This window comes from Cynoglossus semilaevis, chromosome 18, assembly GCF_000523025.1.
Source record: "Cynoglossus semilaevis isolate Cse_v1.0 chromosome 18, Cse_v1.0, whole genome shotgun sequence".
Classification (NCBI taxonomy): domain Eukaryota; kingdom Metazoa; phylum Chordata; class Actinopteri; order Pleuronectiformes; family Cynoglossidae; genus Cynoglossus; species Cynoglossus semilaevis.
The window spans coordinates 5021570-5046373 of record NC_024324.1 but is presented as its reverse complement, the minus strand read 5'-3'; the positions used below and the strand labels follow the sequence as shown (position 1 = coordinate 5046373).

Below are 24804 nucleotides of genomic sequence, written 5' to 3'. Positions count from 1 at the left end.
ATGTTTTATTATTATTAATATTTTAGCACAGTCTCCAAGGATTGTACCCTAATTCTAAGCCACCAGCCTGTTAGACTGTAAAATTATCTATACAGTCTGTCCCAAACCGAAAATCAACCAAAACCACCAATCACCGTCTGAGCTGACACATATTTACGATGAAATACAAAAACTGCCTTATTTCTGGGTAACACAAATTTCAACTTGGATGATGTGAGTTGATGCTTCAGTGCTGATTTTGTGTGAGGCTCTCTCACTCTCTCCCTCTCTCACCTTCTATGTTTGAATGGGTTTTTGACAGTTTGGAAAGTTTGAAGTCATGGTTTTTAATCAGGGCCTTGCGGCCGGGCGCAGCGCGGCGTGGCATGGTATGATGGCTTACTTAAAAGATGTGGGTCTGGACCAGGGCCAAGTCTGGGTGGCACAGCTTGAAGAGAGGGGGTGGGGATGGAGAGAGGGAGAGAGAGAGGAGAAGATTATATTAGGAGAGCAGCAGCAACGGCACCTTCTGCACAAAAGAGAAATGGCTGCAGAAACCCATAGGAATGAATCCATCATACTTTTACAGAGGTTTCAACCTCAGGTGAGACGCCAGGTATGTATCAGGTCTGCGTCAGCGAGTGCAGGGCTGTAAGTAAGACTATGCCTGACAAGCTGACATTGGTCAAATGAATTGTGAGTGACGACCTTAGTGTTAAGGACAAATGGTTACATATTGATATTTGTCCTGACATTTTAGCATCGTAGTTATTCCAGCATTTGATGTCAGTCACAAAAAAAAAAATCAAAATCAGGCGTGTTTGTCACACCAAGGAATATTTATTGATTTCAATTAATCAGAATTAATCATGACTACAGTTATTGTGTGATTAATCGGATTAAATAAAATGCATTTCTGTGTTTTTTTTATATATCCATCTTTACTTAAACATGTTGTTTCTTCATAGAAGATTCATCATTTTTCAGAAAGGTAAATTCGTAGAGCCCACCCTCTCACAGACACAGTCTTTTTTTTCAGTCATTTTGATGCATCGACACATTACTATGGATTCCTCAGCAGTTTGCTCTGCCCTCTCACCTCTCCGAAATGATCTGTTCGACTTTAGAACACAGCCGCCTCAAAACCCATTACACTTCTGTGCTGTCTGACTGAGCAGTGGTTCTGAACATTCAGTCGGTGTTCCTCAAATACCACACAGGCAGACTGCTGTGGAACAGCTTTTTATTTGAGTTTAGTTGTGAAAAACAAAACCCATAGATCCTTCTTGACCTTCTCAAACAGCTTGGTTATCAAAACTACAATGACTCGTTCTACCTGAGCACAAACTTTTTCTGGTAAACTTGCGTAACGGCGTTGACTGTTTGAGCTTGAAATATTTTATATTTCTTTTTATTGGCGCACAAGGCAAATAAAATTATTTTACTGATGCTTTTAAGACTGTACACTCCCATTAAAGTTTGAATTGTTTTCATTAGGCCAGAGTTTATTTACAGCAGGAGCAGGACTTGTGTGGAGACCACCATCGTATGTCATCTTGTTTTCATATTAGATCACATAAATATGACAGACTAAATATTTGTTTTGTTCAAATAATTACTACATGCTTGAGCATGAGGAAAGAGACATTACATGTTATTTTAACCATAACTTCACCACTAGATGACATTAAACTGTGCAAAATGTAACTTTAAAACACCTACACATTAGGAGTTAACTTTTCTTTGCTACCTGTCTGCCAGTTCACTAAACTTCTCCTGGCGTTTATATCATGCAAAATGGAATTAATCGAACCCTTGCCATAAACAATTGTGCTCGTACAAGTTTTACTCACATGGAAGGAGATTAAAATGGATAAAAGGGATTCGTTTACTGCAGGGATTTTGATGATGGCTGACATGAAAATCGTAACACCCGCCGAGGTGTGTGTGTGTGCTTTTTGTGACTTATTCTGACAAAAAAAGGGACGTGTGAGTATTCCAGTTGTGTGTGTGTTTCTTGTAGTGCCAGGGCCACATTAGAGGAGCCTTTCAAGTCTTGTCGACCTCCTCCTACTCCTCAGCATAGCGCTTGTGTTGTGGTCCCCTCCAAAGCCAGAGTCCCAGAACCCCTGCGAACTCTCTGTACATGTGTGTGTGTGTGTGTGTGTGTGTATGGTGTTGAAGGGTTATTTCCAGTGTGTGGGATCCCCACAATATCCTGCCAGAGTTCTCTGTTGTGTCCTGCTCTTTGTTTTTGATGCCTCTCTTCTTATATCAGTGTCTGTGTCTTTGTGATTAATATAATGGAGATCCATAAAGAATTCGGAGAATTGTGCGCTTTGATTGTTTGTGACTCAGTTCTGGAGTCATCCACATGCTGTTTGTAATAACTCCACGGCTCAGATGCTGTGATGATGATGTACTGTCAATGACAATCTTTTGACCTGGTAAAAACACAACTGCAGCCCTTTGATAACTATGCCAATCTCTCCACCACTCGCGCTACCACATTTCAGAGCTCAAATATTCACAGTGCATCGCCTTCTCTATGAAAGGTCGGCTCATCCTTTGATCCCTGTCAGACAGAACACATGGTAGCATGTCATTGTCGCGATGGCGACGTGTGTTATCTCTTGGTTGAGGGGGAAACGGTGCGTCGTGTGTACGTATGTTTTGTATTCTGTCAGGGCAACTCTTAAAGTGTTCATTCCAAACGTCTTACAGTTAGCAGCTTACTGTGAAATAATGCACATATGTTTAAGCTAATGAAACGCTCAGCGGTGCACCAGCCTTCATTAAGAATGTTTTCTTAACAACAAAAACAGATTAGCCCATTACTCTCACCTGGAATGTTTCACACTATTAGGACCAGGAACACTGTAACAATGCAAACAGTGGTTTACGGAGACTTCTGATCAGAGAACCTGACGGTTGATTTATAATTACTCTCCCAACAGTGGCCAGATGCATTGTAATTAGCAACCTACTCTCTTTTCTTCCTGTGAAAGTTGGGAGTGGAGCATTCTAAGAACATTTAAGAACGTGTCTTACAGCCCTCTCTAAAACAATCTGATTACTAACTTTTTACATGTCCCATTTTCATTGCAGTATTGACAAAATTGGAAAAATGTTTTTGTTCATAACAAAAAATGTAAGAACGCCATCATCTTGTGGATTTGGTAACAACTCAACGTTTTTTGCACATTGACTCATTCAGTGTGAAAGATATATATATATATATATAAATTATAAATAACAGAATAATTGAGCATTAACACATACCTTTACACATTTTATGTTACAGTGCGTTTATGTGTGTGTACCTCCATCCTTTGTCATCGAGTGTACTTCTGAAGTGAACAGGCCTGGTCAGCATCTGGAAGCAGCAAGAGGAAGATTGAGTCAGTCAGATGTGGTGACCCCGGGCTACAGAGGATATCATTACTCTGGCCGAAAAAGACGGCCCCCAAGTGGAGTTTCATCAAGGTGGACCCCCATATCTGTGGTGTGTGGGAGGGTCCCAGTTAACCTGTTGTCCTGCAGTGAGGAGTGGTATTAAGCAGCAGGTGGACAGAGGAAGCTTCCTGTGACTGGAATGAGGTGGAAACAAATGTGCAGATGGTCGACCTGCAGAGCAGCAGTCGGATTTTCTCTCAAACCGAGAGAAGATTGTTTCAGATAAATGTCATGATCTTGTTTTTTGCAACTCAGAGAATGTTCTACTCCCATTTCTTACCTATGAATCAATTTTTCTCAGTATTATTCACAGTTATACTTTACCCTGAGCACATGCAGAAATTGAATTCGGAACATTTTCATTCAAAGGAAATTGCTGAGATATTTTTGGTGCGTCACTTTGACAGAAAAACTTGATGCATGGCCACTGGCAGCAACATCAGCAGTATCTTCATACGGGAATTGGACCCTTTAGTGAGGTAACCCATAGGCTATGAATCATGCTGCCTTGCTCCGTAGCTCTGTGGTCCCGGGGTTGACAGTTTGACCGCTCCTCAATGTGGTCTCTCTCTCTCTCCTCTGCTCATGCTCCTCCCATCCCCATCACCACACATTCCAACCACCGGACTGGTCACGTAAGGTCAGGAAAGTAGAATAGAGATGAATAGAATAGACCTTTTTGGAAATTTGCGTTTCTCAGTGTTTTAGCCACTTTTTACATCTTAAAGCATTTGTCGATCGACACCTAGCAATCCCTGAAGAACACCGACTGAGAGAGTCCCACGGCAAATGCTGAGAAACACCAAAACCTTACAAACACGCACAGAAAAAGACAAAACGTGCTGCTGAGAAGCGTATTCCTGTCTCTCTGTTTGCAGCTTGTCTGTTTTGGCAGCTCAGACATGGAGCTCGTCTGGCAGTCTGCCTGTCTGGTCCTCTCGGTCTCTTGGTGGGTCACTGGTGTTTGGATCACTCCTATTGGCTGTTAACCACTGACTTGGACTGAGCCCCACCATGTGTTTGATTTAGCGCAGTCATTTATTACATACACACGCAGTATGAAAATTAAAGTCATTCATCTCAAAGGTTCCCTAAAAACAAAAAAGACATACACAGATAAGTTGAAAAATAATGAGTTATAATTAGTTTTACTAATTTAAAATCAAATTTGTTGTTTTTTTTGTTAAAGACGAGAACTCAGTTCATCTGGAGCTCCGGCCGGTCTGTGATAAATAAATGGACAGTCCTGGTTCCAGAGAGGTCACAGAGAGAGTGGCTTTAACTGTGCCCCAGGCCGTACGCCGACTGAGTTAACACACCCTGACGTGTGTGCTTGTGAGTCTGTGTGTGTGAAGGAGAAAGATACTTGACACGTCCAGAGATTGTGATGGAGTCACTTCCTCTTACTGGACTGAGCGACTTTTGTCGGGCTTGACCCTGCACCAGTTAACCTCTCAGCACCCCTGCCACAGTGGGTGAAGGTCCTGAGTATGAGTGTGTGTGTGTCTAGGAGGAAGACGGAGACAGATATAGGGTGTGTATGGTCACAGGAGTGTGTGTCAGCAGAACGCAGGTGTCTGGTCACGGTGTCACGGTGTTAAGAGGTCTTCACGAAGGCCCCCGACTTTCAACATCTGTTTGGGAGGGAGCAGCGAAAAGAAGGAGGGAGAGGTTGGCGAGGGTTAGCAACACACATCCTGAGGGTTGCTCGGGGGCAGTAGCTGACAAGCAGGTGCCCATGTTGACAGTACCCTTTGTACTTGAACCCCAGCAGGCAGCGCACACACTTTCAATAAATCCTGCAGAGCTGGGTGTAATTGCGACGCCTGATTGGAGGGAATCCAAAGGGAATCCCCTTCTACACACACATCACTGGAATCTCTTTGCTCGGGGTCAAAGTTGAGAGAAATAGGAGAGCGCACACAAGTCTGACTTTTTCTTCTGACTGAGTGTGTCTTTGTGTGCGAACTATTTGCGTGCATGATGAGTGCAGTGTCTCCACACATGGGCACCATGTGAATACATCCTTCAGCTACGACACAGAAAAGGCTGAAGCCTCTCTGGCTGTGATATTGTTGTTAGAAACCATGGTACACTTTCTGAAGTGCTTTAAAAACCAAATACTGTCACCTGTCAATGCACTTTTATTCAACAGGCAAAATACGTGTGTGTTTTACTAACTAGCTTAATTAAATTATAAAACAGTAGCTTGTTCAGAAATTGTACAAGTTGACCTGTTGATACTTCAGACAGCCTACTTTAGGACCAAGTCAATAGACCAACAGATTAGCTTCAATTTTTTGTCATTTGCTGTTTTTATTTGATAATTGCCTAGTCTGGTTTTATAAGAGAGCTTGGCATTTTGCACAATAAAGTGGATTAGCAAAATAAATATTTTTGTTTGGCAAATTACATATTTAAGAAACTTAGTGTTCTGGAAATTGGGTTTCAGAGTCTAGTTATTTATTTTAGCAATGTAGACCCTGTGGTTTGCAAAATGTGTGTGTGTGTGTGTGTGTGTGCAATTGCAAATGAACTCCATTTGTCTGAATGTTTGTAAGTCAGGTGTTCTGCTGTAGGTCTGGGAGCCATTAGTTGGTAAGGAGGGCACACAACAGGAGGTCAAGGTAAATTGGGCCAGCTGTTGATTAAAATTCATGCCTTCTTTCTCTCTCTCGCTCTCTCTCCCTGTTAGTAGAGGAAGATGAAGAAGATGAGGAGATGATGGAGACAAAGCCCGGCCCTGATGTGGAGCAGCAGGATGAAGACGACAACAGAGAAAACAAAGAAGGTACAGAGGATGAAGTCAGCTCCTAACAGCACCAGTAACGTTTTCCTACATTTGGATCGTATAAAATCCTTTACTCAGTACACCATCGCTCTTCCTCAGTCTTTAGTCCTTTAACTTCTCATGTCCCAAGACTTGTTGACTTGTGTGTGACAGTCAGTGGGTGTATCAAAAGGAAGGGTGGGGATGGGCTGCACTGGGGTCGAGGCAGACCAAACTTATCAGCTCCATCAAATCAGGAGGTCAGCGCTGATTAAAAACCTGTCACTTGACCCGCTCCCTGACCACACTTCAAAGTGAAGAGGGGAAGAAAAGTGTGCGTCTGTCCCTGTGTGTGTCAGTGGGTGAAGTAAGGCACGCAAGTGTTTAGGCGAATCAGAACACGATTAATGATAGAAATACTCATGTAGCCACACAAATACACTCGCCTCTCAGAGTTGTGGTGCATACACAACTACACACAGACACACACACAGTCATACGTCTTCTCTCCTGCCATCCGGCCCTATTAGTACGTCTGGTGTTTGATCTTTGCCACTCAGTTCAGTGTGTCTTTTCTGTCAACTCCTAACAGATACAAAGGGAATGAGGGGGATCAAAGTCAAGAGGCCGGCCAAAGGTCCAAATATGTGTCCCTGCATGTTTGTGCATGGAGAAATTGCGTGTATGCTTGGGGACAGTGACTTCAAAAAGTACGCAACATGCTGTGCAGCCATTATGTTCAAAGGGAGGCGGGGCACTCTTTGTTTTTCTCTTGTTTATGAAGTTCTTACTGATGGGTTTTATTAGGGAAGGTGCATTAGGGACTGTTTGTAGTTTATTGTTTCCTAGGTGGGATCCTGGTTTTGATAAAAATAAAATGCACATACAGTGTGTCTTTAACATCAGTGGTACATCGGTGTAAAGGTACCATTTAGTGGAGTCTGTGTGAACTATTAAACAAGATGTACATGTCACGAGGCATTGTTTATTTAGATCATTGACATCTTGGCTTCAACTCCCCCTGAAACCATGAAAAGCATTAAGCAGTGGAAAAAAGATGAGTTTTAAAAAGGTTTAAAGGCTATATTAACCTTTGAAAACTACTAAAGATCTCCCTGGTAGTTCAAAATACTTGAAGGTGTTTTTGTCCAACATTAGCATTAAATGTTTTAGAATCCAGTTGTGGGTGAGGTTTATGTGGGCCAGATCACTGATCTAGGGCAAGGCCAGTGTTTTACCTGCAGAGTCTCTCATGTGTTAAGGTTCTTTCCCCGTGCTGAGGGAGCTCACGGAGGAGGAGAGGCAGCAGATACTGCACTCTTCGGACTTTCAGAGCTTCTTGGACTGCAGCATCAGAGTGATGGAGCGAGCCCTGGCAGAGGACGGCAACATCTTCTTTGACTACAGCGGCCGTGACCTGGAGGACAAAGAAGGGTGAGCGGGAGAGGAGATGAGAGGGGACAGAGGGAGAGGGGGGATGTTCTTGGATGTGACTGCACATGTGAGTGTTTACTTGCATGCTTCTGAGTGAGAAATGCGCTGGGACTGACTCATGCCCACTGTGTGACTCCAGGGGCCTGGAAGCCTCTTTGTTCTGCAGAATAAATGTCTTCATGCTGATGTCACTCCCCAGGGGTTTAAAACTCATTTGAACTGACAACTACCACAAGCTAAACTGCATTGTTTTACCATCTGAAGCTCCAAACGGAGATTATCCTGGCGGTGATCGGTGTCATAAGTGCAAAGCCTTTTCTCAGCACACAGAAGAATGCTGTCGTTAATGACTCATTGTTGACGGCTGCAGCCAAAGAAACACATCAAGTCTGTGGTCAACGAGATTATGTCTAAAGTAGTTCATGACCCCGAGCGCCAACACGGCTTCCTTCTTTGAATCAACATGTATCCTCTCTGGGTGATTCCTGTTCTTTCATAAGCAGAGTTTTAAATAACATTTAGATTGTACATAATTTGTTGCGGTCAAATCATTATCACATAGAACACAGCCCTAGTCACTTGGTGGTACTTCTACTACAGCATGCTAGTACGTATTAGTGTAGTCAGTGAGTAACCAAGTCATACCACAGTCTCACTGATGCACATGAATGTCAATGGTTACATGTCTTCTTCTGTTTGTCATTGGGTCAAAAAACAAACAAAAAAACTAAATGCACTAAAAAAGATCAAATCCTTTTTAGTGCAATACGCCTATCCCTTATTAAGAGGAATTTTAAAAAGAAGGATGTTTTAAATATCTCACATGCTACTTGGTTCTGAAAAAAAAATCTAACCTCTGACCTTTTTTGTCAACTGTCTGCCTTTAGAGACTCAGGCAGTGGCTCCAGTCTCTCTTTCAGCAGACTCTTCTATGACGAACACTGGTCCAAGCACCGGGTCATCACCTGTCTTGACTGGTCACCTCAGGTAAGGCCTGCAGGCGTCTTTGTCTGTCGGCTGGTTTTAGCTTTTTTGCTCATTTGAAAGCATCAGTGAAATGTAGCTCTCTCTCTCTCTCTCTCTCTCTCTCTCTAAATCTTTCTACCTCAGTATCCAGAGTTGTTGGTTGCTTCCTATAACAACAATGAAGATGCTCCTCATGAACCAGACGGCGTTGCCTTAGTGTGGAACATCAAATTTAAGAAAGCCACGCCAGAGTACATCTTTCACTGTCAGGTACTTTTTTAACATCACATACACAGGCACAGGCCCGTGGAAATGTTGCACATTTCAACATAAAACACACTGTCATTTAATTTTGCCCACATGCAGCGGTCACATGCAGCGTTCCGTACGTGTACACCGTCAGTGAAGTGACAGGTTACTGTAAGTAACTGAGTTAGGAATTAAAGGTGTGTAAAAGTTTTCATTCACAGCATTATGTCAAAAAGACCAGTAAAAAAGAATAGTGGCTGCGTGTTAGGTGTTTTTTTTGTTTCTTTTTCTTCTCGTCTTTCTCTCTCTGGCTCATACAGCCTTTATGTAACTCCTAAAAGGTGAAAAAGGATAGTTTTTTTAGGAATCAGAGCTTTTCAGCTCCTGAAAACAAAAAAAGGTCAGCTCTGAATGTATTCACTTGACTCTCATTGATTGGATTATATCTGATCCCTGCCAGTAAAAGCCAGTGGAAATGGAAGAAACCGATGTTCTGGTGGGAAAGAAACTCATTGATGAGTGTGACACTAATTGTATCTGACACTGAGAAAACTGTAGAACGAAGAGGTGAGGGAGGGGACGGGGGATGGAAGGACTGGGTGTGAGGGCTTCACGGCTCTCGGGAGACAGGCGAGGCCGCGTAGAGACGTCGTGGCAGTAAAACGATGTGGCCTACCACTTCCTAATCCCGAGCTGCCACATGTGTGTGTTAGCCCACCCACACTGGTGCTGCATCTGATGTCAGCAGAGCCATTTGCCAGTAACTGACAAGTGTACTCCATAGAAACCACGATAAATATGGAAATACACCTGTAGTGGTATTCATGTCATAAGCAATCACATCACGGTGAAAAGCCCCCACATGCGCTCACATTCAAGCCTCGTTCACACACAGGAATTACATTCACAATATATTTCTGAAATGTGCAGCAAACCCCATAATTCACATGCCACATGCAAATGTATCAATGTGAAGTCTACCACATAGGTCCTGTGTTGTAATAGGTTCAAAACGTTCTCATTTCCTACACGTTAATTTATGCTGCACTCGGTATTCCTCTGGTCTTTGGTGTCGATCACAGCTCTGTGCTGAAAAGTTGTGGAATTCATACTTCTTTCTTTGGTTTCTGACGAGTCTGTGAAGTACTATTAGACTTTATTAATTTTGTACTTCATCAGCAGGTGAAATTTTGCAATTGTGCCATTTATGTCCGTCTTCAGTACAAAACCACATTTAAAAACAATCACCTCGTTCTTCCCCAAAATGAATTGTCTTGCACAGAAGTGTAGTATAAGGCAAATAGAGTGAGAGAGAGAGAGAGAGGGAGAGAGAGAGAGAGAGGTTTTGTGGTTGTAGTCTGGTTCTGCAGGGGCTTGATTGTATAAGGCTAAGGCTTTGAGAAGGATTCATGTTACTGATGTGGTTTCTGGTGAGGTCGACCTTCTACATTTCTCGTCTGGCTGTGCCCTGTGCAGCAGAAAAATGAAAAATGTTCTTCTTACTAAGAATTTAACTTTATAACCAGTGTATCAATATTTCTGACAATATAGGAGACTATTAGTTTCTCTAGGTCGGTCGTACTTTTTACTTGGCAGACAGTTTTGGTCCTGATATACTGATGTGGTGGGAGATAAATCACTTGGAGCTGGATTGGGTTTAGCTTTAGGAGGAGCTTTGGTGTCGCTCAGAGTGAAGTCCTGCATTAATGCACAAAACATTTCTTCACACTTTTCAGTGTTGTTGTAAGGGTGAAATGTGATGCAAGAGTTAGGCAGACTTTGTTTGACAGACCACGGTTCAAACGAGATAAACTGTCAGAGAAATAATGTTTTTCCTCCCTGTTCCACTTTAATTATTCTTTTCCGTTTGCCTTTTTTCCCCTCTTACAATTTTGTCTGAAAACCATTTAGTTTTCCAATTTTTGAATTATTTTACTGCATCGTTTTAACTGCACAGTAGATCTGGTTACCTTCACACTAACCTGACATTAGGCACCATTCAATTTTAACAGTGTTTGTGGTGATGGTTTAATATTTGTTTTGAAATTGAATATCAGTTTGAAATGAAATCTACAACTGGAATGTGATTGCTCTCTCGTGTGAGACAGTGAATGAGAAATTAAACAGTGCCTGGCGTGTTAGGAAAACAGTCCTGCTGATGATCAGAGGCGGTTCTTGACCCCACTTCAGGAGCCATTGATCTGTGTTTCAGTCAAGGAAGTGTGTGATCCATCACTGAGTGGCTTGGGTGTGTTCACCAGCGAAGGGGCTACTGCTGCTCCCGCTGTGCCTCCCCTCATCACGGCCGTCCGAGCACTTGAACCCATCATCACCTCGTCCCAGTAGGGTCCAATCTTGTAACTTCACACCAGTCTCTCAAGTGGGCAACGTCAGACCACATTAAAGGGCCCGTTCGACTCCAAACCTCTGCCGAAGCCCCCAACCCCTTCCTCCAAACCACACGGCTCCCTGCAACAACTCCTGCCGCTACTGTCATTGGGTTCAGTCATATTTTTTCAATATCTTGTTGCCAAACTTCCATACGCAGGACACTGGCATGAGCAAAAGTAACAGAGGTGATAAATAGAGAAAACATTGCTTTAGTTTGTGGATTTATGCCAAAGGATGAAGCAGCTGGGTTTAAGACTGTGACTGTGTTTAATTTAGGGCACCAAGGCACACATTTAGAACTGTTTAAGCTCAGCATTTGGAGCACGAGTGCATTAATGGCAACCTTTTTCTTGGTGGACAAAGTTTGCAATGGCAATTCAAGTAACTGTCGAAAAGATAAAATTCCGTATGAGAGCGGAAAAGGAAAGAGAGTTAAATTGAAGATCCAACGTCCAACCTTAAAGCCACAAGGATAGAATCAGAGCCAATGAACAAAAACAAAAAAGACAGTAAAGAAGAAAAGAGACAGAAACGGAGAGAAAGGCCTGTTTGTGCTCCTGAAGCCTCTTTCCCAGGCTTGTAACTCCGTAGAACTCTCATTCTTTGCCTGGTGAAATGGAGACTAGCCTTGGTATTTCTCTCTCCTTGCCAGAAACCACGGAGTGACAAAATCTGTGGGGTGTCATAAATGAGCAAAGCCAGGGGGAGAGAGGGAGGAGAAAGGTGGTTGCAGGAATGAGGGGGGGTGGGTGGTGAGGGTAGAAGAATTGGGATGCAAGGGAAGACAGTCTGATCCATCTGGTGTTGATAAGGCCGAGTGGAAAACACATGTGTGCGGTGAGCGAGGTGGAGGGGGAGACGGAATGGAGCAGGGATCTACTGGGGACGTTACAGTGTCTGTATATCACTTTCCCGCCTCCTCCTTTCTCCACAGCAAAACACACTTTGTTGGTTTCTACCTTTCCAAGCCTCAGCAACAGCTTATTGTCCAAAGACAAAATATAAATAGAGGAGGAGAGAGTGCTGAGTGATTTTTATAACTTTACTATCTCTCTCTCCATCTTTTTCTTTCTCCGTCATTCTCTGAAATTCCTCTAATCCCAGGCTGGGTGCCATCTTTCATCACTGCCTACCATGTGTGTATTATCCTCTACAGAATACATCCCATTAATATAACGAGAGTTGCCAGAAGCACTTAGGCTGTTGAATCTGTGCTGTATGGACTAGATGGTTCTTGCTGTGGATGAGTTTATATCAACAAAGTTGGCCCAAAGGAGGGGAGAAAAACTGACTGTGAGAGCGTCTGCATGTTTAACCTGCACTGCTTATCTCAGGCCTGATGAACTAAAGTGACTGTCGCCGCTGCTCTTTCTTCCCGGAGCCGTCACTCCCCCTCTTCCCACATCCTCTTCTTCAGGCCTGGCGGGAGATGACTTGGCAGGTGTCTTCACCCACACTGCGTGTGAGATGAGAACCATACACAGAGCCACTCTGCACTTGGAAATGAAAAGTCAAGCTCAGTTTTTAAATCAGCTCTGATATGGGTTTGCAGTCATAGCAGGAGTTTTTGTTTTTGCTGCCAGAAGAGCTGTTGAGGTGTTATTTAGACAGATGTGCAGTCTGTATGACTGGTCGGTCCAGGCTTTTGAATGTGAAATGAAGGCAGGCTGCGGGGGCACCTGTGTGTGTGTGTGTGTGTGTGTGTGTGTCTGCATCTGTTTTAACAAAAAAGTCAAAAAGATTCTTTTAAAACTAGAGTTACTGGCAGTTATATTCTCTTCTCATTCACAGGTTTTTTAAAGCCAAAACGAAATCTTCAAACTTCAAATTAAATAAAATTTAACTCAGTGCATAATTAACACAACCAGCTGAACAGAAAGTTAGCAAAGCTTTTACACCAATCGCATTTCAAAACACTGCCTTCTACTTGCCAGTAAACATAGTGTCACTGTTTTTATAAATAAATGTACACAGAAGGTTGCTTAAATAAAGCAACAACAAAAAAGGAGACTCCACACAGGAAGTGGATTTCTTATTTGTAGGCCGTCCTGCTCGCTAAAATAAAACCACCAGCATCAACACTGCCACCTCTGGATGAACACTAGAATCAAAACATTATGGTAAATAAAAAAAAAAACTTCCATTGCTTTTTTTTCTACATTAGAAGTCCGCTCTAGAGGATGAAGAACATTATACATGACATGACATGAAGACGGTTCGATCAGTGTAAAAAACAAAAGACTTTTTGCCTCTTCTTGGTGGAAAAGGGTTTCAAAGTCAGAGAAAAGACATCAACATTACCCAGCTTCCTAAACCTCAACTCTAAATTCAGACATTCATTTCCTACATGACATCTGAATTGAGAATCCATCAACAAATCCCTCTTGAGCTTTAATCATAAACCCTCTTATGGCGCAAAACAAATGGATCTTATTTAAACGTCTAATGACATGCAGCGGAGTTCAAAGGGCCCCCGACTCCAAAACATGTGTGCTGATTTGACATCTGATTAGAATTCATTTAGGGAGAATGGCTTTTATTTTAGTTCCAAGTTGCGGCTGTGGTGCCCCGAACTGCACTACGGGGACGGAGTTTGGCTAATTTTCAGTAGCTCTTTCAATAAGTCGACTGTACAAGAGGGGATGATGGCATAACCTGTGGTTTCAACAAAAAAAAGTCGATCTAGAGTGAGAATATTAGGGCGCAGGAGTTTGACTGACATATGAAGCAAATAAAGCACGTCTCTCTAACTTGCTGACATATGGAGCAAATAAAGCACGTCTCTCTAACTTGCCTAATCTATGTATATATAATTATAGGTTAAAATATTAAGAATTTTCCATTTTATTAAGAGATACAAGATGACAAGTATTTCCATTTGTAGTTGTAATGAATTTCTCCTTTAGGCTAAAACCTCTTAAGCCCCAATGTGCATACATGTGTATCTGGTGAACTTGGATGCCATTAACCCACTGACGGAGGCTGGGGAGACAGACCTCAGACAGCGGGCTGTCAGATGACCACAGAGGTCAAAGATCAGCCAGAAACTCACATCATTTAAAAGTCATCAAGTTCATGGCAGAATTATTCATGTGAAAGTCTGTCAGTAAAGTCTATTTCTATCAATGTAAGCAGTTCAGCTCAGGTGTGTTCAACTGCTCCTTCAGTTTTATGTGTCTTTACAGTCATCAGATATTGAGGGGAAAAACAATCAGAAGATGCAGTCACTTGTCACATGTGTGTGTGTAAAAGGTGGTGATAATAAGATGATAAAAGTAACAATTTCCACCAAGCCTCCTTCATATATTAACATTGTCCCGTTAATACATTGATTTATTTGTTAGGATGCTGAAAATAAATAACAAGCTTGTCCCCAAAACCAGCCCCTAAGATGTTGTCAACACAACAGAACCCATGACGTGCCATTTCGAGTAAACTGTAAATCTGTCAGTGACAGATTTTGCAACAAAATATACAATCCGCATTACGCAACACTTTTGTGAAACAAGCCCTTCGTGTTGCCATACTTTTGATTTGTGTCTCTGAGCTTCTTGTGGAGTGCTGTCTTGGCTCTGTCACGGCTCTATATTAACTCAACACAGTCCTGCTGTTCTGCTGGATGGATGCATGGATGGGTACATTTGTCAATGCTTAACACACCACTTGCCCTCCTGTAGCACGGCGTAGCTGGAACTTTTTTTCCCCCCATAACTCCTCAGCACCGACGCTCCAGTGGTTGTGTGTCAGGAGAGGCTCACTGTAGCACACACAGAAGCCCATATGGGACAAGCAGTGAAGAGGAACCAAAACTCAATAAACACGGCACTGGGGCGGGAGTTCAAGGGTGTGCTTGTCATGATGGAGGCTTCAGTGAGCGCTCCAGTGGCTGCTTGGGTTTTGATGCTGTAATGTGAGACGGCAGGGAGAAAGAAGACTACAATTCCCCTTTTTGTCTGGTCCTCGCCCCAGCATCGGCCCTCCTCCCACTTTTGAGCGGACCCACTCTGCAGCCAAACTCATCATCTCCCTCACCGTCTTTCTCCCCAGCGCCTGCCACCCATCACGATGCCTTGATCACTCATTCTCGCTCACGCTTGGTCTAGCGTTACTGCTCTCGGTTGATGTGCTCCTTTGCTCCTACTCGTTTCTCACTGTCTGCAGTTTTATCTCCACGTTCAATCAAAACAGACAATCTTATTCTAACTCATCAACTTCCTCTCCTCCAGCCAGTTTGTGATTTTAGATTTTAAATGTTTAATGTTGACGTTGAAACCTGTCCCCTGTCTCTTCCTCTCTGTCCTCAGTCTCCTGTAGTATCTGTGGGCTTTGCCAAGTTTCATCCAAACCTGGTGGTGGGGGGCACGTACTCAGGACAGATTGTACTGTGGGACAACCGCAGTCACCGTCGGACACCTGTCCAGAGGACCCCTCTGTCTGCTGCTGCGCACACTGTAAGTAAGACACTGAAGTCTTAAACCAACAGGAAAATGCTTGTACACTTGATATGATAAACCGATGGAGAAGGAGCATCATCCAAAGAACTTATTAAATAACTCTGAGTCTGACCTCTGACCTGTAACTGATCCCGTGTGCTCAAAAATATTGGGGAATACGTTGCGGTCACAGCTGCAGAGGACACGCAGCACAACGTCCCCGCTGCAGACTTCAATAATGAAGCCGTCACGCTTGTCCTCTCCAGTCAGCGGGTCTGTCCAGGGAGCATGGTGCTGATTGCTGAATGGATTCTTTGTCTGGCCCAAGTACACACATCAATTACTAGCCACTAATGACATAATGGTTTCTCACACTCCCGTGGATCTAGAAAACAGCGCATGTACCAAACGTTCAGTCATTTTGAAGGATGAGCGCACACTGGCATTCAAGGTGGCCGTCTGCAGGCCGAGATTATTGTAGCCGCCCGATGATGTCATTACACTGAATTAATACTTAACTGCTACACTGTGGTATTTAATTTGAAGGTGAATAGATAATAAACTGGGACTGGATCTATTTCAGTTTAGGAAGTAAAAAGTAACTCAGTAAACTTATCTCCCATTAAATTCCGTTCATGCATTCATCCACCTCAGCTTTTCATCCATGTCTACAAGAATCTGTACTGTATGTGTTCAGACATGTACTCCCTGAACTTTGTGTGTATTTGTGTTTCTGTAGCACCCTGTCTACTGCGTGAACGTGGTCGGTACCCAGAATGCCAATAACCTGATCACTGTGTCTACTGACGGCAGGATGTGCTCCTGGAGTCTGGACATGCTCTCACAGCCACAGGTTCACAGCAAACACACCAGACAGTCCACAGAGGGCGAAAATGTCTTCACTCAAATAGCTACTTTTGTATGTGTGTGTGTGTGTGTGTCACATGTGCACGTAGGAAACTATGGAACTGCTGTATAATAAATCCAAACCAGTAGCAGTGACAGGAATGGCGTTCCCCATGGGAGACGTTAACAACTACGTGGTGGGGAGTGAGGAGGGCACAGTGTACACGGCATCCAGACACGGCAGGTTGGTAGACACACGTTTTCTTTTTTTTCTCTCCTATCTGTGGATTTAAAAATATATATATATGTGTGTGTGTGTTACTATGTTAAAATTCAATTGAAAACATTAAATTAAAAAACTAACAATTGTTAAAACATTAAATTAAAAAACTAACAATTAAAGAAATATATAATAATTTTTCATTTCATTTCATTTAACCTAGCCCGAGAGATGATTTGCAATAAAGCTTTTTCAGTCTAGCCCGAGAGATGATTTGCAATAAAGGTTCTACTTCCTAAACTACATATAATTCACACTTAGATTAGAAAAATACAGAAATATAAATTTCACTTCATTGCATAACATATAACATTTAGAAATGGACAATGGTTGTTTCCAGAAAGCACCGTATGGAAATACTTACACGTATCAAAGCTTTAGTCAAACATACATCTAAGAAAAGATGATAAATTGAGCGGTTATATGTGGTTATATTCACACTTTTAATTTTGAATTAAATTTGACATTAGTCTTCGTTTGTGACCTATGACCTACTATGACCTTATTCCTAAAACATGAGCACATATCCATGTGAATAGGCTCTAAATTACTGCTGTTGCTCACTTTGCCTGATTTTAACACCACGTGTATTGACTGTGGAGGTGAGTGTCACTGTTAAGAGTTGTCAACACGTGTCACTTCAGTAAAGCAGGTATCTGTGAGATGTTCGAGGGCCACCAGGGGCCAGTGACGGGCATCAGCTGCCACAACGCCGTGGGCACCGTCGACTTTTCCCACCTTTTCATCACATCCTCGTTCGACTGGACTGTGAAACTCTGGAGCACAAAGGTGTGTAGCAGAGCAAGTGGTCATACAGCGGGGATATGTGGGGGGTTGATTGTGTTCTTCCAGGGGGCTGGAGAGAACACGTCCATGTGTTTGTGTGTTGGAGTGGAATGAGCGCAGTCTCTCCAATCAGCCTCTTACTACTTGTGTAATGGTGTCGGTGAGTTTTGTTACTGTTTATCTGCAGCGAGTTGATTCAGGAGCAAGTGACACAGTTCCTGTTTGTGGCTTGTTCTCATCCTGACAGACTGATGTTGATTATGGTGACTTTCCACATTTATTGTTAACAGTTGTTTACAGTGTTTACATAAGTATCGCATACCATAGTGTGTGATTATATTTTATATTCAACATGTAGAAAGTAAAATAGAGAAATTAGTAGTAAGGACGCTGAAGTCCAACCTTGAAGTTGTCTGCATCAAATAACTATAATAATAATATTACAGGCCAAAGGAAATAAAATGAAATCAGCTAATATTGGTTAGACCTATATATGATATGTCGCAGTGTAATGGAGTAACTGGAATTGTGACCCTGAGTGTTACAACACAGCGCTGCTGTAACGATTAAATTATAGCGCGGGTTGTTTTCATTCGTCGGCTGTGGGGACCATTAAAACAAACACAGGGCCAGTACGTCTCTGATCTACTGGCCAACTGGGCCAATGAGAGGCGGAAAAAAGTTTCACTGGACACTGTACAGTTTTCAAACTTGGCAGTGACAGGCTGTAAAGATGAATTTTTGCATGCAGCCAGTCCATAAGTCATGTGTGAAGGGTCTCATGACACATTTCTGTGGATTTTCATTAGAAGACTGTGTTGTTATTCAGGATTTGGGAATTCCCTTTCCTTTGAGGGGCACCACAGGAATGTGTCTGTCTCTTATCCCACATAACCCATGTTTGTATGTGGCCAGGCGAAATACCTGAGTGCACATACAGTACGTGTGTGTGTGCGTGTAAATACAGACGCACCGCATGCCTCTCAAGCACACCTTGAGCAAGCTGTCGTTGCTTACCTAAGATCCCCCCGAGGTTTGCCTTCAACACATCGATCACAGAGATCACCCCGACTGATGTAACGCACGCAGACACACATTCTGCCAGTGAATTCTCTCAGCATTCACCCTCACACTTGCCCCCGCAGTTCAAAAGGACGCTCCGACAGAGGTCTGCTAATGTTTTTACACTCAGCGGCGCAAATATTGTGGTTAGTAAAAAGGTTTAGAGTAACCCACACTGTGAGGACGTCGTGACAGCTGGGAGTGGGTTTATAATTGTGCAAAACTTGAACCGTCGTGCTCTCTTGACCCCATAACCAGCATCTACTTAGTGACTGGGTTAGAGTTGGGGAGAAGCATTTGAGATCTGTTTCTAACCTCTCAGTCCTAGCTGTATGTGGTTAATAAATAGTGTGTAAAGCCTTTCAGCTCACTTGGTGTTTGTGTGTCTGCTGCAGACAAGTGATGGTTTGGATCCGTCTCCAATGACGGATTTTCTGTTAGACTCACAATTTCAGCATTATTTTTAATTTGGAGGCAGTGAACACAAATATGTCAGAGATTTTAGCACAGAAGTCTGATTTACTGATTTATTTATTTATGTCTTGATTTAATGGTTTTTACAGGCTTGACTGAAAAAAAAAAGTCGACAATCAGTCTCAGAATTATTTGACAGCTGCGTCAGTCAGCCTGTAGATGTATTTACTGCCCTGCAGTCACTGAGGCCGGTCTGATGTGATTATTCATTTCAACAGCCTTAAGAAACAGTAACTGTTACTTAGTACTTGTGATGATATTTTGATGATATTGTGCTTCAAAAGGTGAAAACATGTCAAAAAATGTGCTCCCAAAAGTGAGCTTTATGGCAGCTGGGCTGAAAACTAAAAGGATGAAAAGTTGGACCAGTGTGTTTCCTTTCTTTTGTCTGTCTGTTTCATTTTGCCAAAAGTTGAACTTGTTGACACACCTGTGCCAAATAATCATACCTAACCATACTGTGATAGTGATTAGTAATATCACAGTATGTCTCAGAGTATCAAACATCATACTCCAGTTCAAACATGCTAGAAACTCGCTGGCACCTCAGCACAGGAAAGATAATGACAAGCGGTTGCTCCACACGCGGCGCCACGAGGATTAGGTTTAATTTTAAGATTAGATGTAAGACGTGTTGCTGCAAATTATTGACAGAGATCAACACTGAGATTTTTCAGATTATGGTCAGACTACAGTAAAGTAGTGGTTTGCATTTTGTAAACCTAGATATCTTTTTCTACTTTCCCATTTCACTTAGATCTTGTTGACATGAAATGCCGGGGCGTTGGGAGATGAGTTAAAGGGATAAGATAATTCAAGTTGAAGTAGGGACCGAGACAACCAGGGAAGGTGGGAATTATTTCCCCTGCTCTCACCTCATCGACTGGAAAACTGGGTCAACTGACATTTAAAATTGGAATTCCTTCTGTGTACTACTGCGTGAGTTTGTGTATCTGCAGGATACAAGACAGTAAATGGCACTTGACTACAGTATATATCAACGGGTCTTTAAAAACAGCTGCAGTGAAGGACAATAATGTTGATGGAGAGAAAAGCCATCAGATGGGAGGACAGGGAGAGAAAAGAAAGGCAGAGGCTGCATTCCTTTATTTGCTCTTCCAGCCAAACTGTCTCCTGTTCTGTGCCCCTCCCTCTCTACCTGTCAGGAATGCTATTAGTAAGGCTCTGGAATTCTAACAGCCGCTCAAAGAGATGCACAGAGGCACACACTAATACACACACACACACATACACACAAAATGATTTTTAGATTCAACTTTGTCATACTTTTATGGGGTGTATAGGACGGAACGTAAAATATTTTGATTAGTTAATTTTGATTAATAGTGATTCATTATGATTGAGGTTAATAATAATTATTGTGATTAATGCACAGATAGCAAATATATATATATATATATATACATACATATATTAGCAAATATATATATATTTATGAGACTAATGGTGGTAAATACCAACAGGATAGACCATGGTAACATTGTGGGTTCTTTAGTAATAAACTCAAGATTCCATTTAATTTCACATCACGTAATAATCACTATTTCGTTTAAACATTTGTTTTATGACAAAAAGTTGTGACCCATCTTTGTCCGACATCATCTCAGACCATCAGAACCACCACAAAAGAAACCAAAAAGTTAAAACTACACCACCCTCTCACTCGTTACTTTTGATCGTTTCCATGGTTCAGATTAGAGGTAAATTCTTTTGCAGCATCTATTGCTCCGTTCATCCTCCTTCCCTCCTTCTCCTGCCATTCCCCATCTCTTCCCATCTCTCTTCTTGGACAGCTGTTGTGTTGAGGTTACAGTACACCTTGTCGAGGGGCCCTCCCTTTCATCTCTCCCAGCGGTTTTATGGCGCTGTTTGAATGTGCTAGGCTTTTTAATTAGTCTGCACCCAGACAGGCCCCAAGGCTGAGGCAGCGCCACTCTGTCTGAAGCTCGCTCACTCACTCACTCACTCACTCACTCTTTTCCTTCACTCTCATACTCTGTCTTTCTAGAGTGTCACCTACTGTAATCCCGATTGTTCAAACTGTTGTTTGCTGCACGTTATCTCCATCAAATGCATTAAGGAGATTTTGTCTCTGTCCTTTTTTTCACAGCACAACAAGCCTTTATATTCATTTGAGGACAACGCCGACTATGTGTATGACGTCATGTGGTCACCTGTGCACCCCGCAACCTTTGCTGCTGTGGACGGCATGGGCCGCTTAGACCTGTGGAACCTCAACAATGACACGGAGGTGTGTGTATGTGTGTATGTGTGTATGTGTGTGCACCAGTGGGGGAATACAGGTCATCATGGGCGTGTTTGCCATGTCATGTCTTTGTGTTGATGTGTCTTTGGTGTCCTCAGGGGCCTGTCACTGGACCTCATCTTGAACCACACAACTACAAGCACAAAACGTTTCTCCTCCCATTAGCCCCACCCACATACCACTGCACATCCACATCTCCTCCATACACACAGTGAAGACACCAGATTCCCTCGTGGGTGTTTCCCACAGACCTCGCCTTAAATCAGGCCGTGTCACATCGCCTCATGCTGTCTCTGAGCCAGCCTGTGCACATTCCTTCAACCTCTGTTCAACATGCATGTAACCCCAGGACCCCGACCTCCCCAGGACTGATCACTGCACTGCTGTGATGTCTTCTTTCTGCAGCACAAACCCTAACTTTCCCATGGCACCCTCAACAGACAGAGGAAGAGTTCATTATCAACGGCCCGACTCGTCTCACAATGTGTTCTATGAGAAACATTTGCTCAGACACACTAACGCGCACAGACACACACACACACACAGACACAAAAGCGGATGTACCAAACACGTGCACACACATCCACTCACACAGGCAAACTAATAGCAACAGACTTCCATTGTTGCCATCATATTAAAAACACACACTCATAATGACATTAGCGGAGCATTGCGGTGCGCCTGGTTCTCATTTCCACCACACACAAACACTCACACACACACACACACACAAAGCCAACACAGATACAGTACAGATCCATTTGAGTGGAGCAGTGGAAGCTAGCAGACTAATGGCAGTCAGTCTGTGGTTAGCGCAGCTTTAAATACGCAGCAGCTCGGCGTGTGAGGCGAACTGATGCCAGGGCCTCTGTCTCCACTGGTGACATGTGTCAGACTCGCCTGCCACATGTCAGGAACAGTTTATGGAAACACTGCAGATGGTTTTAGGTTTTCAAAGGTGCAACGCGAGCACTGCTGTTTACTGAAAAGAGCATCAGCGCAGCCACAACAGCAAACATGAAGGCAGTTATTATGCCTTATACAGTAAATATTATACTTGTGTGTAAATTTGACAGTCATATTTGTCAAGCTCGTGTGTTCGGGTAAAGTCGGCCTTTTTATGTTCTAAATTTGTTTCGCAAATCCTCCAATAAACATCGAAGAGCAGGAGCTAAAACAGCAATAGGTCCATAAATAGTACAACACTGTCAGTTTAAATGTGATTTTAGTGCTTTTTGTTTAAAAACGAAAGCTTTTGTTATTGTTTTTAGATGGAATTGGAATAAAACTGCCCAAAAAATCCACTGATCCACTTTTGGCAAGACAAAGAAAGAAAAAACACAGAGGAAGACCTGCTATAGACAGACACCAGAGTGTTCTAAATGTCTTGGCCTGCAGGTGGCAGTCTGGGGGTGTTGTTACTCTTCTAAGTGTATTGAAAGGATTTCTGGAAGATTGGAGTGAATACTATCTATCTGGACTTTTACAGATACAGTAGTTACACAGATCAATGCATCAATGGAGAGAGATTAAAGACTTAACTAAGTTAGCATAGAAATAAAAATGATGTTTTTAACATCAGAGTCCATTTTGATTAAATTGAAGCCCATTCTGACATCTAAAGAAACTTATATTTTATTAAATTAGCTTGGTTATATTACTGTAGTATCTATAACTGTAGTATTGCTCATAGATATTCAAAACGTTCTAAACTTTTTCCTAATGCAAAAATCAAAACAATTAGCCTGCAGTATCACAGTAATGACATGATCCAAAAGGGGAAAACACGTATAGGTGCAAAACTCTTCTGCATCGTTTTGATCACAGTATTTGGTTTAATACTCCTTCAGGTACCAACTGCCAGTGTAACCATTGAAGGGGCGTCAGCCCTAAACAGAGTCCGCTGGTCTTCAGGGGGGAAGGAAGTAGCGGTGGGTGACTCCGAGGGAAGGGTGTGGATCTACGACACCGGCGAGGTAAGGGCGTCGGACCATCGACCGCATGTAAGACAAGTTCAAGATTTGTCACTGTTGCTATGTATTTAGTTGAAGAGTACTACTGAGTACAAAGATGATACTATTTCATGGGGTATTTGTATAAACTTTTATATATTTTTTTGTATACTTGTATACTAAGAATACAGACCTGTATTCACAAACTGTGGCAATATGTCATTGTCAGTACTATTATTAGAGTCAGTTAAAAAACAATCAACTGAAACATATTAAATTCCATTTATATTTACATAAAATACATCTGAGCTAAGAGAAAACTGGACATTGTTGCTAACGTTGTTAGAGTATTTTTTGGCGAGTGTTTATGGCTGAAGCTCTAATAGAATTGGTTAAATGTTGGTAGGAATCCAGTTGACTCCTCAGTGTATTGACCACAGATGTTCATCATCCTGACTGTACTTTAATCATTTTCCCCATTACAGCCCTGGTGAAATAACATGCTGTGTGTGACAATGACTGACTGAGGGTTAGACAAACACAGGCTGACATTTGCTGTGTTTTCAGAGTACACAATGTTCCTGAGTGTTTTTGTGTATATTTGGTCCACTGAGTTTGTTTAAAGACATGCACTAAAAGAGTGGAAATAAGTGCATTTTTTTTTCACTGTAAAACCTCCACATATACCACAACCAACCATTTTAGGTCTTGTAGGCCTGTATGTTTACTCAACTGTCAGCATCACCGTAGATGTGTTTGATCCCCCACCCCCTCCCCCCTCCTCCTCTCTCCTGTGTCTCTGTAAAATGGCCTCCACATGACTTGGCCATCACCACAAAGCGGCCAACCACCCTGCCTGGGTTCTCTCGTGTTTGAAGAACTCTGGGTAGGATCCTTGCAGTATGTGAGGCTGCATTAGCTTAGCCACTTGGCTAATTTTAGAATGTTTTTTGTGTGCACGCGCGGTTGGAGAGTGGCTCAGCTGAGCCGGTGGCCTTCACTCTGGGCTGTTGGTAACTAAGAGTCAGAAGTCGGCGTGGTAGAAGAGCTTTTACGACTCCAAACAGGGAGTGTGTTTGTGGTGGTGATGGAGGCATTTACTTCACTCCCCCACTACTGAGCTAAAACTAGGACCAAAGTGTGGACCAAAAAAAAAAAGTGATGCCAAGGGGGAGTGTGGTCTCTGGACCATGACTAACACACAGTTCCAGGAAAGTATTGTGTTGCTCTGGACAAATTAGTTTTAGCTCATCCTGCCCGTGTTGATCACAGTTTGTTCATGCTGAAACATGTAGCTGTCGATTGATTGATGTTATATAGGCTGTGGGTTAACCTTAATGAATTAATAATTAACATGATTACCAAGTTAAGCCAACAAACACCACTGCAGTTTTAAAGGCAGTGGCTCAGGCAACCTGTACTATAGATGCTCTATAGAT

At 42.6% G+C, this 24804-nt stretch overlaps 1 protein-coding gene across 7 annotated transcripts in view; it reads left to right on the top strand.

Annotated features, from left to right (window-relative positions):
* The window catches only part of dync1i1a (dynein cytoplasmic 1 intermediate chain 1a), a 37060-nt gene that overhangs the window by 10743 nt on the left and 1513 nt on the right, over nucleotides 1–24804 (top strand). For 4 of the 7 annotated variants that reach the window (XM_008331262.3, XM_025065175.1, XM_025065176.1 and 1 more), the window contains 10 exons: nucleotides 6131–6226; nucleotides 7468–7639; nucleotides 8527–8626; nucleotides 8750–8875; nucleotides 15550–15696; nucleotides 16418–16531; nucleotides 16635–16768; nucleotides 17449–17593; nucleotides 21258–21398; nucleotides 23264–23389. In XM_008331262.3, coding sequence (XP_008329484.1) covers nucleotides 6131–6226; nucleotides 7468–7639; nucleotides 8527–8626; nucleotides 8750–8875; nucleotides 15550–15696; nucleotides 16418–16531; nucleotides 16635–16768; nucleotides 17449–17593; nucleotides 21258–21398; nucleotides 23264–23389 — 1301 coding nt within the window. The remainder of the gene's footprint in view (nucleotides 1–6130; nucleotides 6227–7467; nucleotides 7640–8526; nucleotides 8627–8749; nucleotides 8876–15549; nucleotides 15697–16417; nucleotides 16532–16634; nucleotides 16769–17448; nucleotides 17594–21257; nucleotides 21399–23263; nucleotides 23390–24804) is intronic. The other 3 variants (XM_017041312.2, XM_017041310.2, XM_017041308.2) reach the window with 1 other exon arrangement.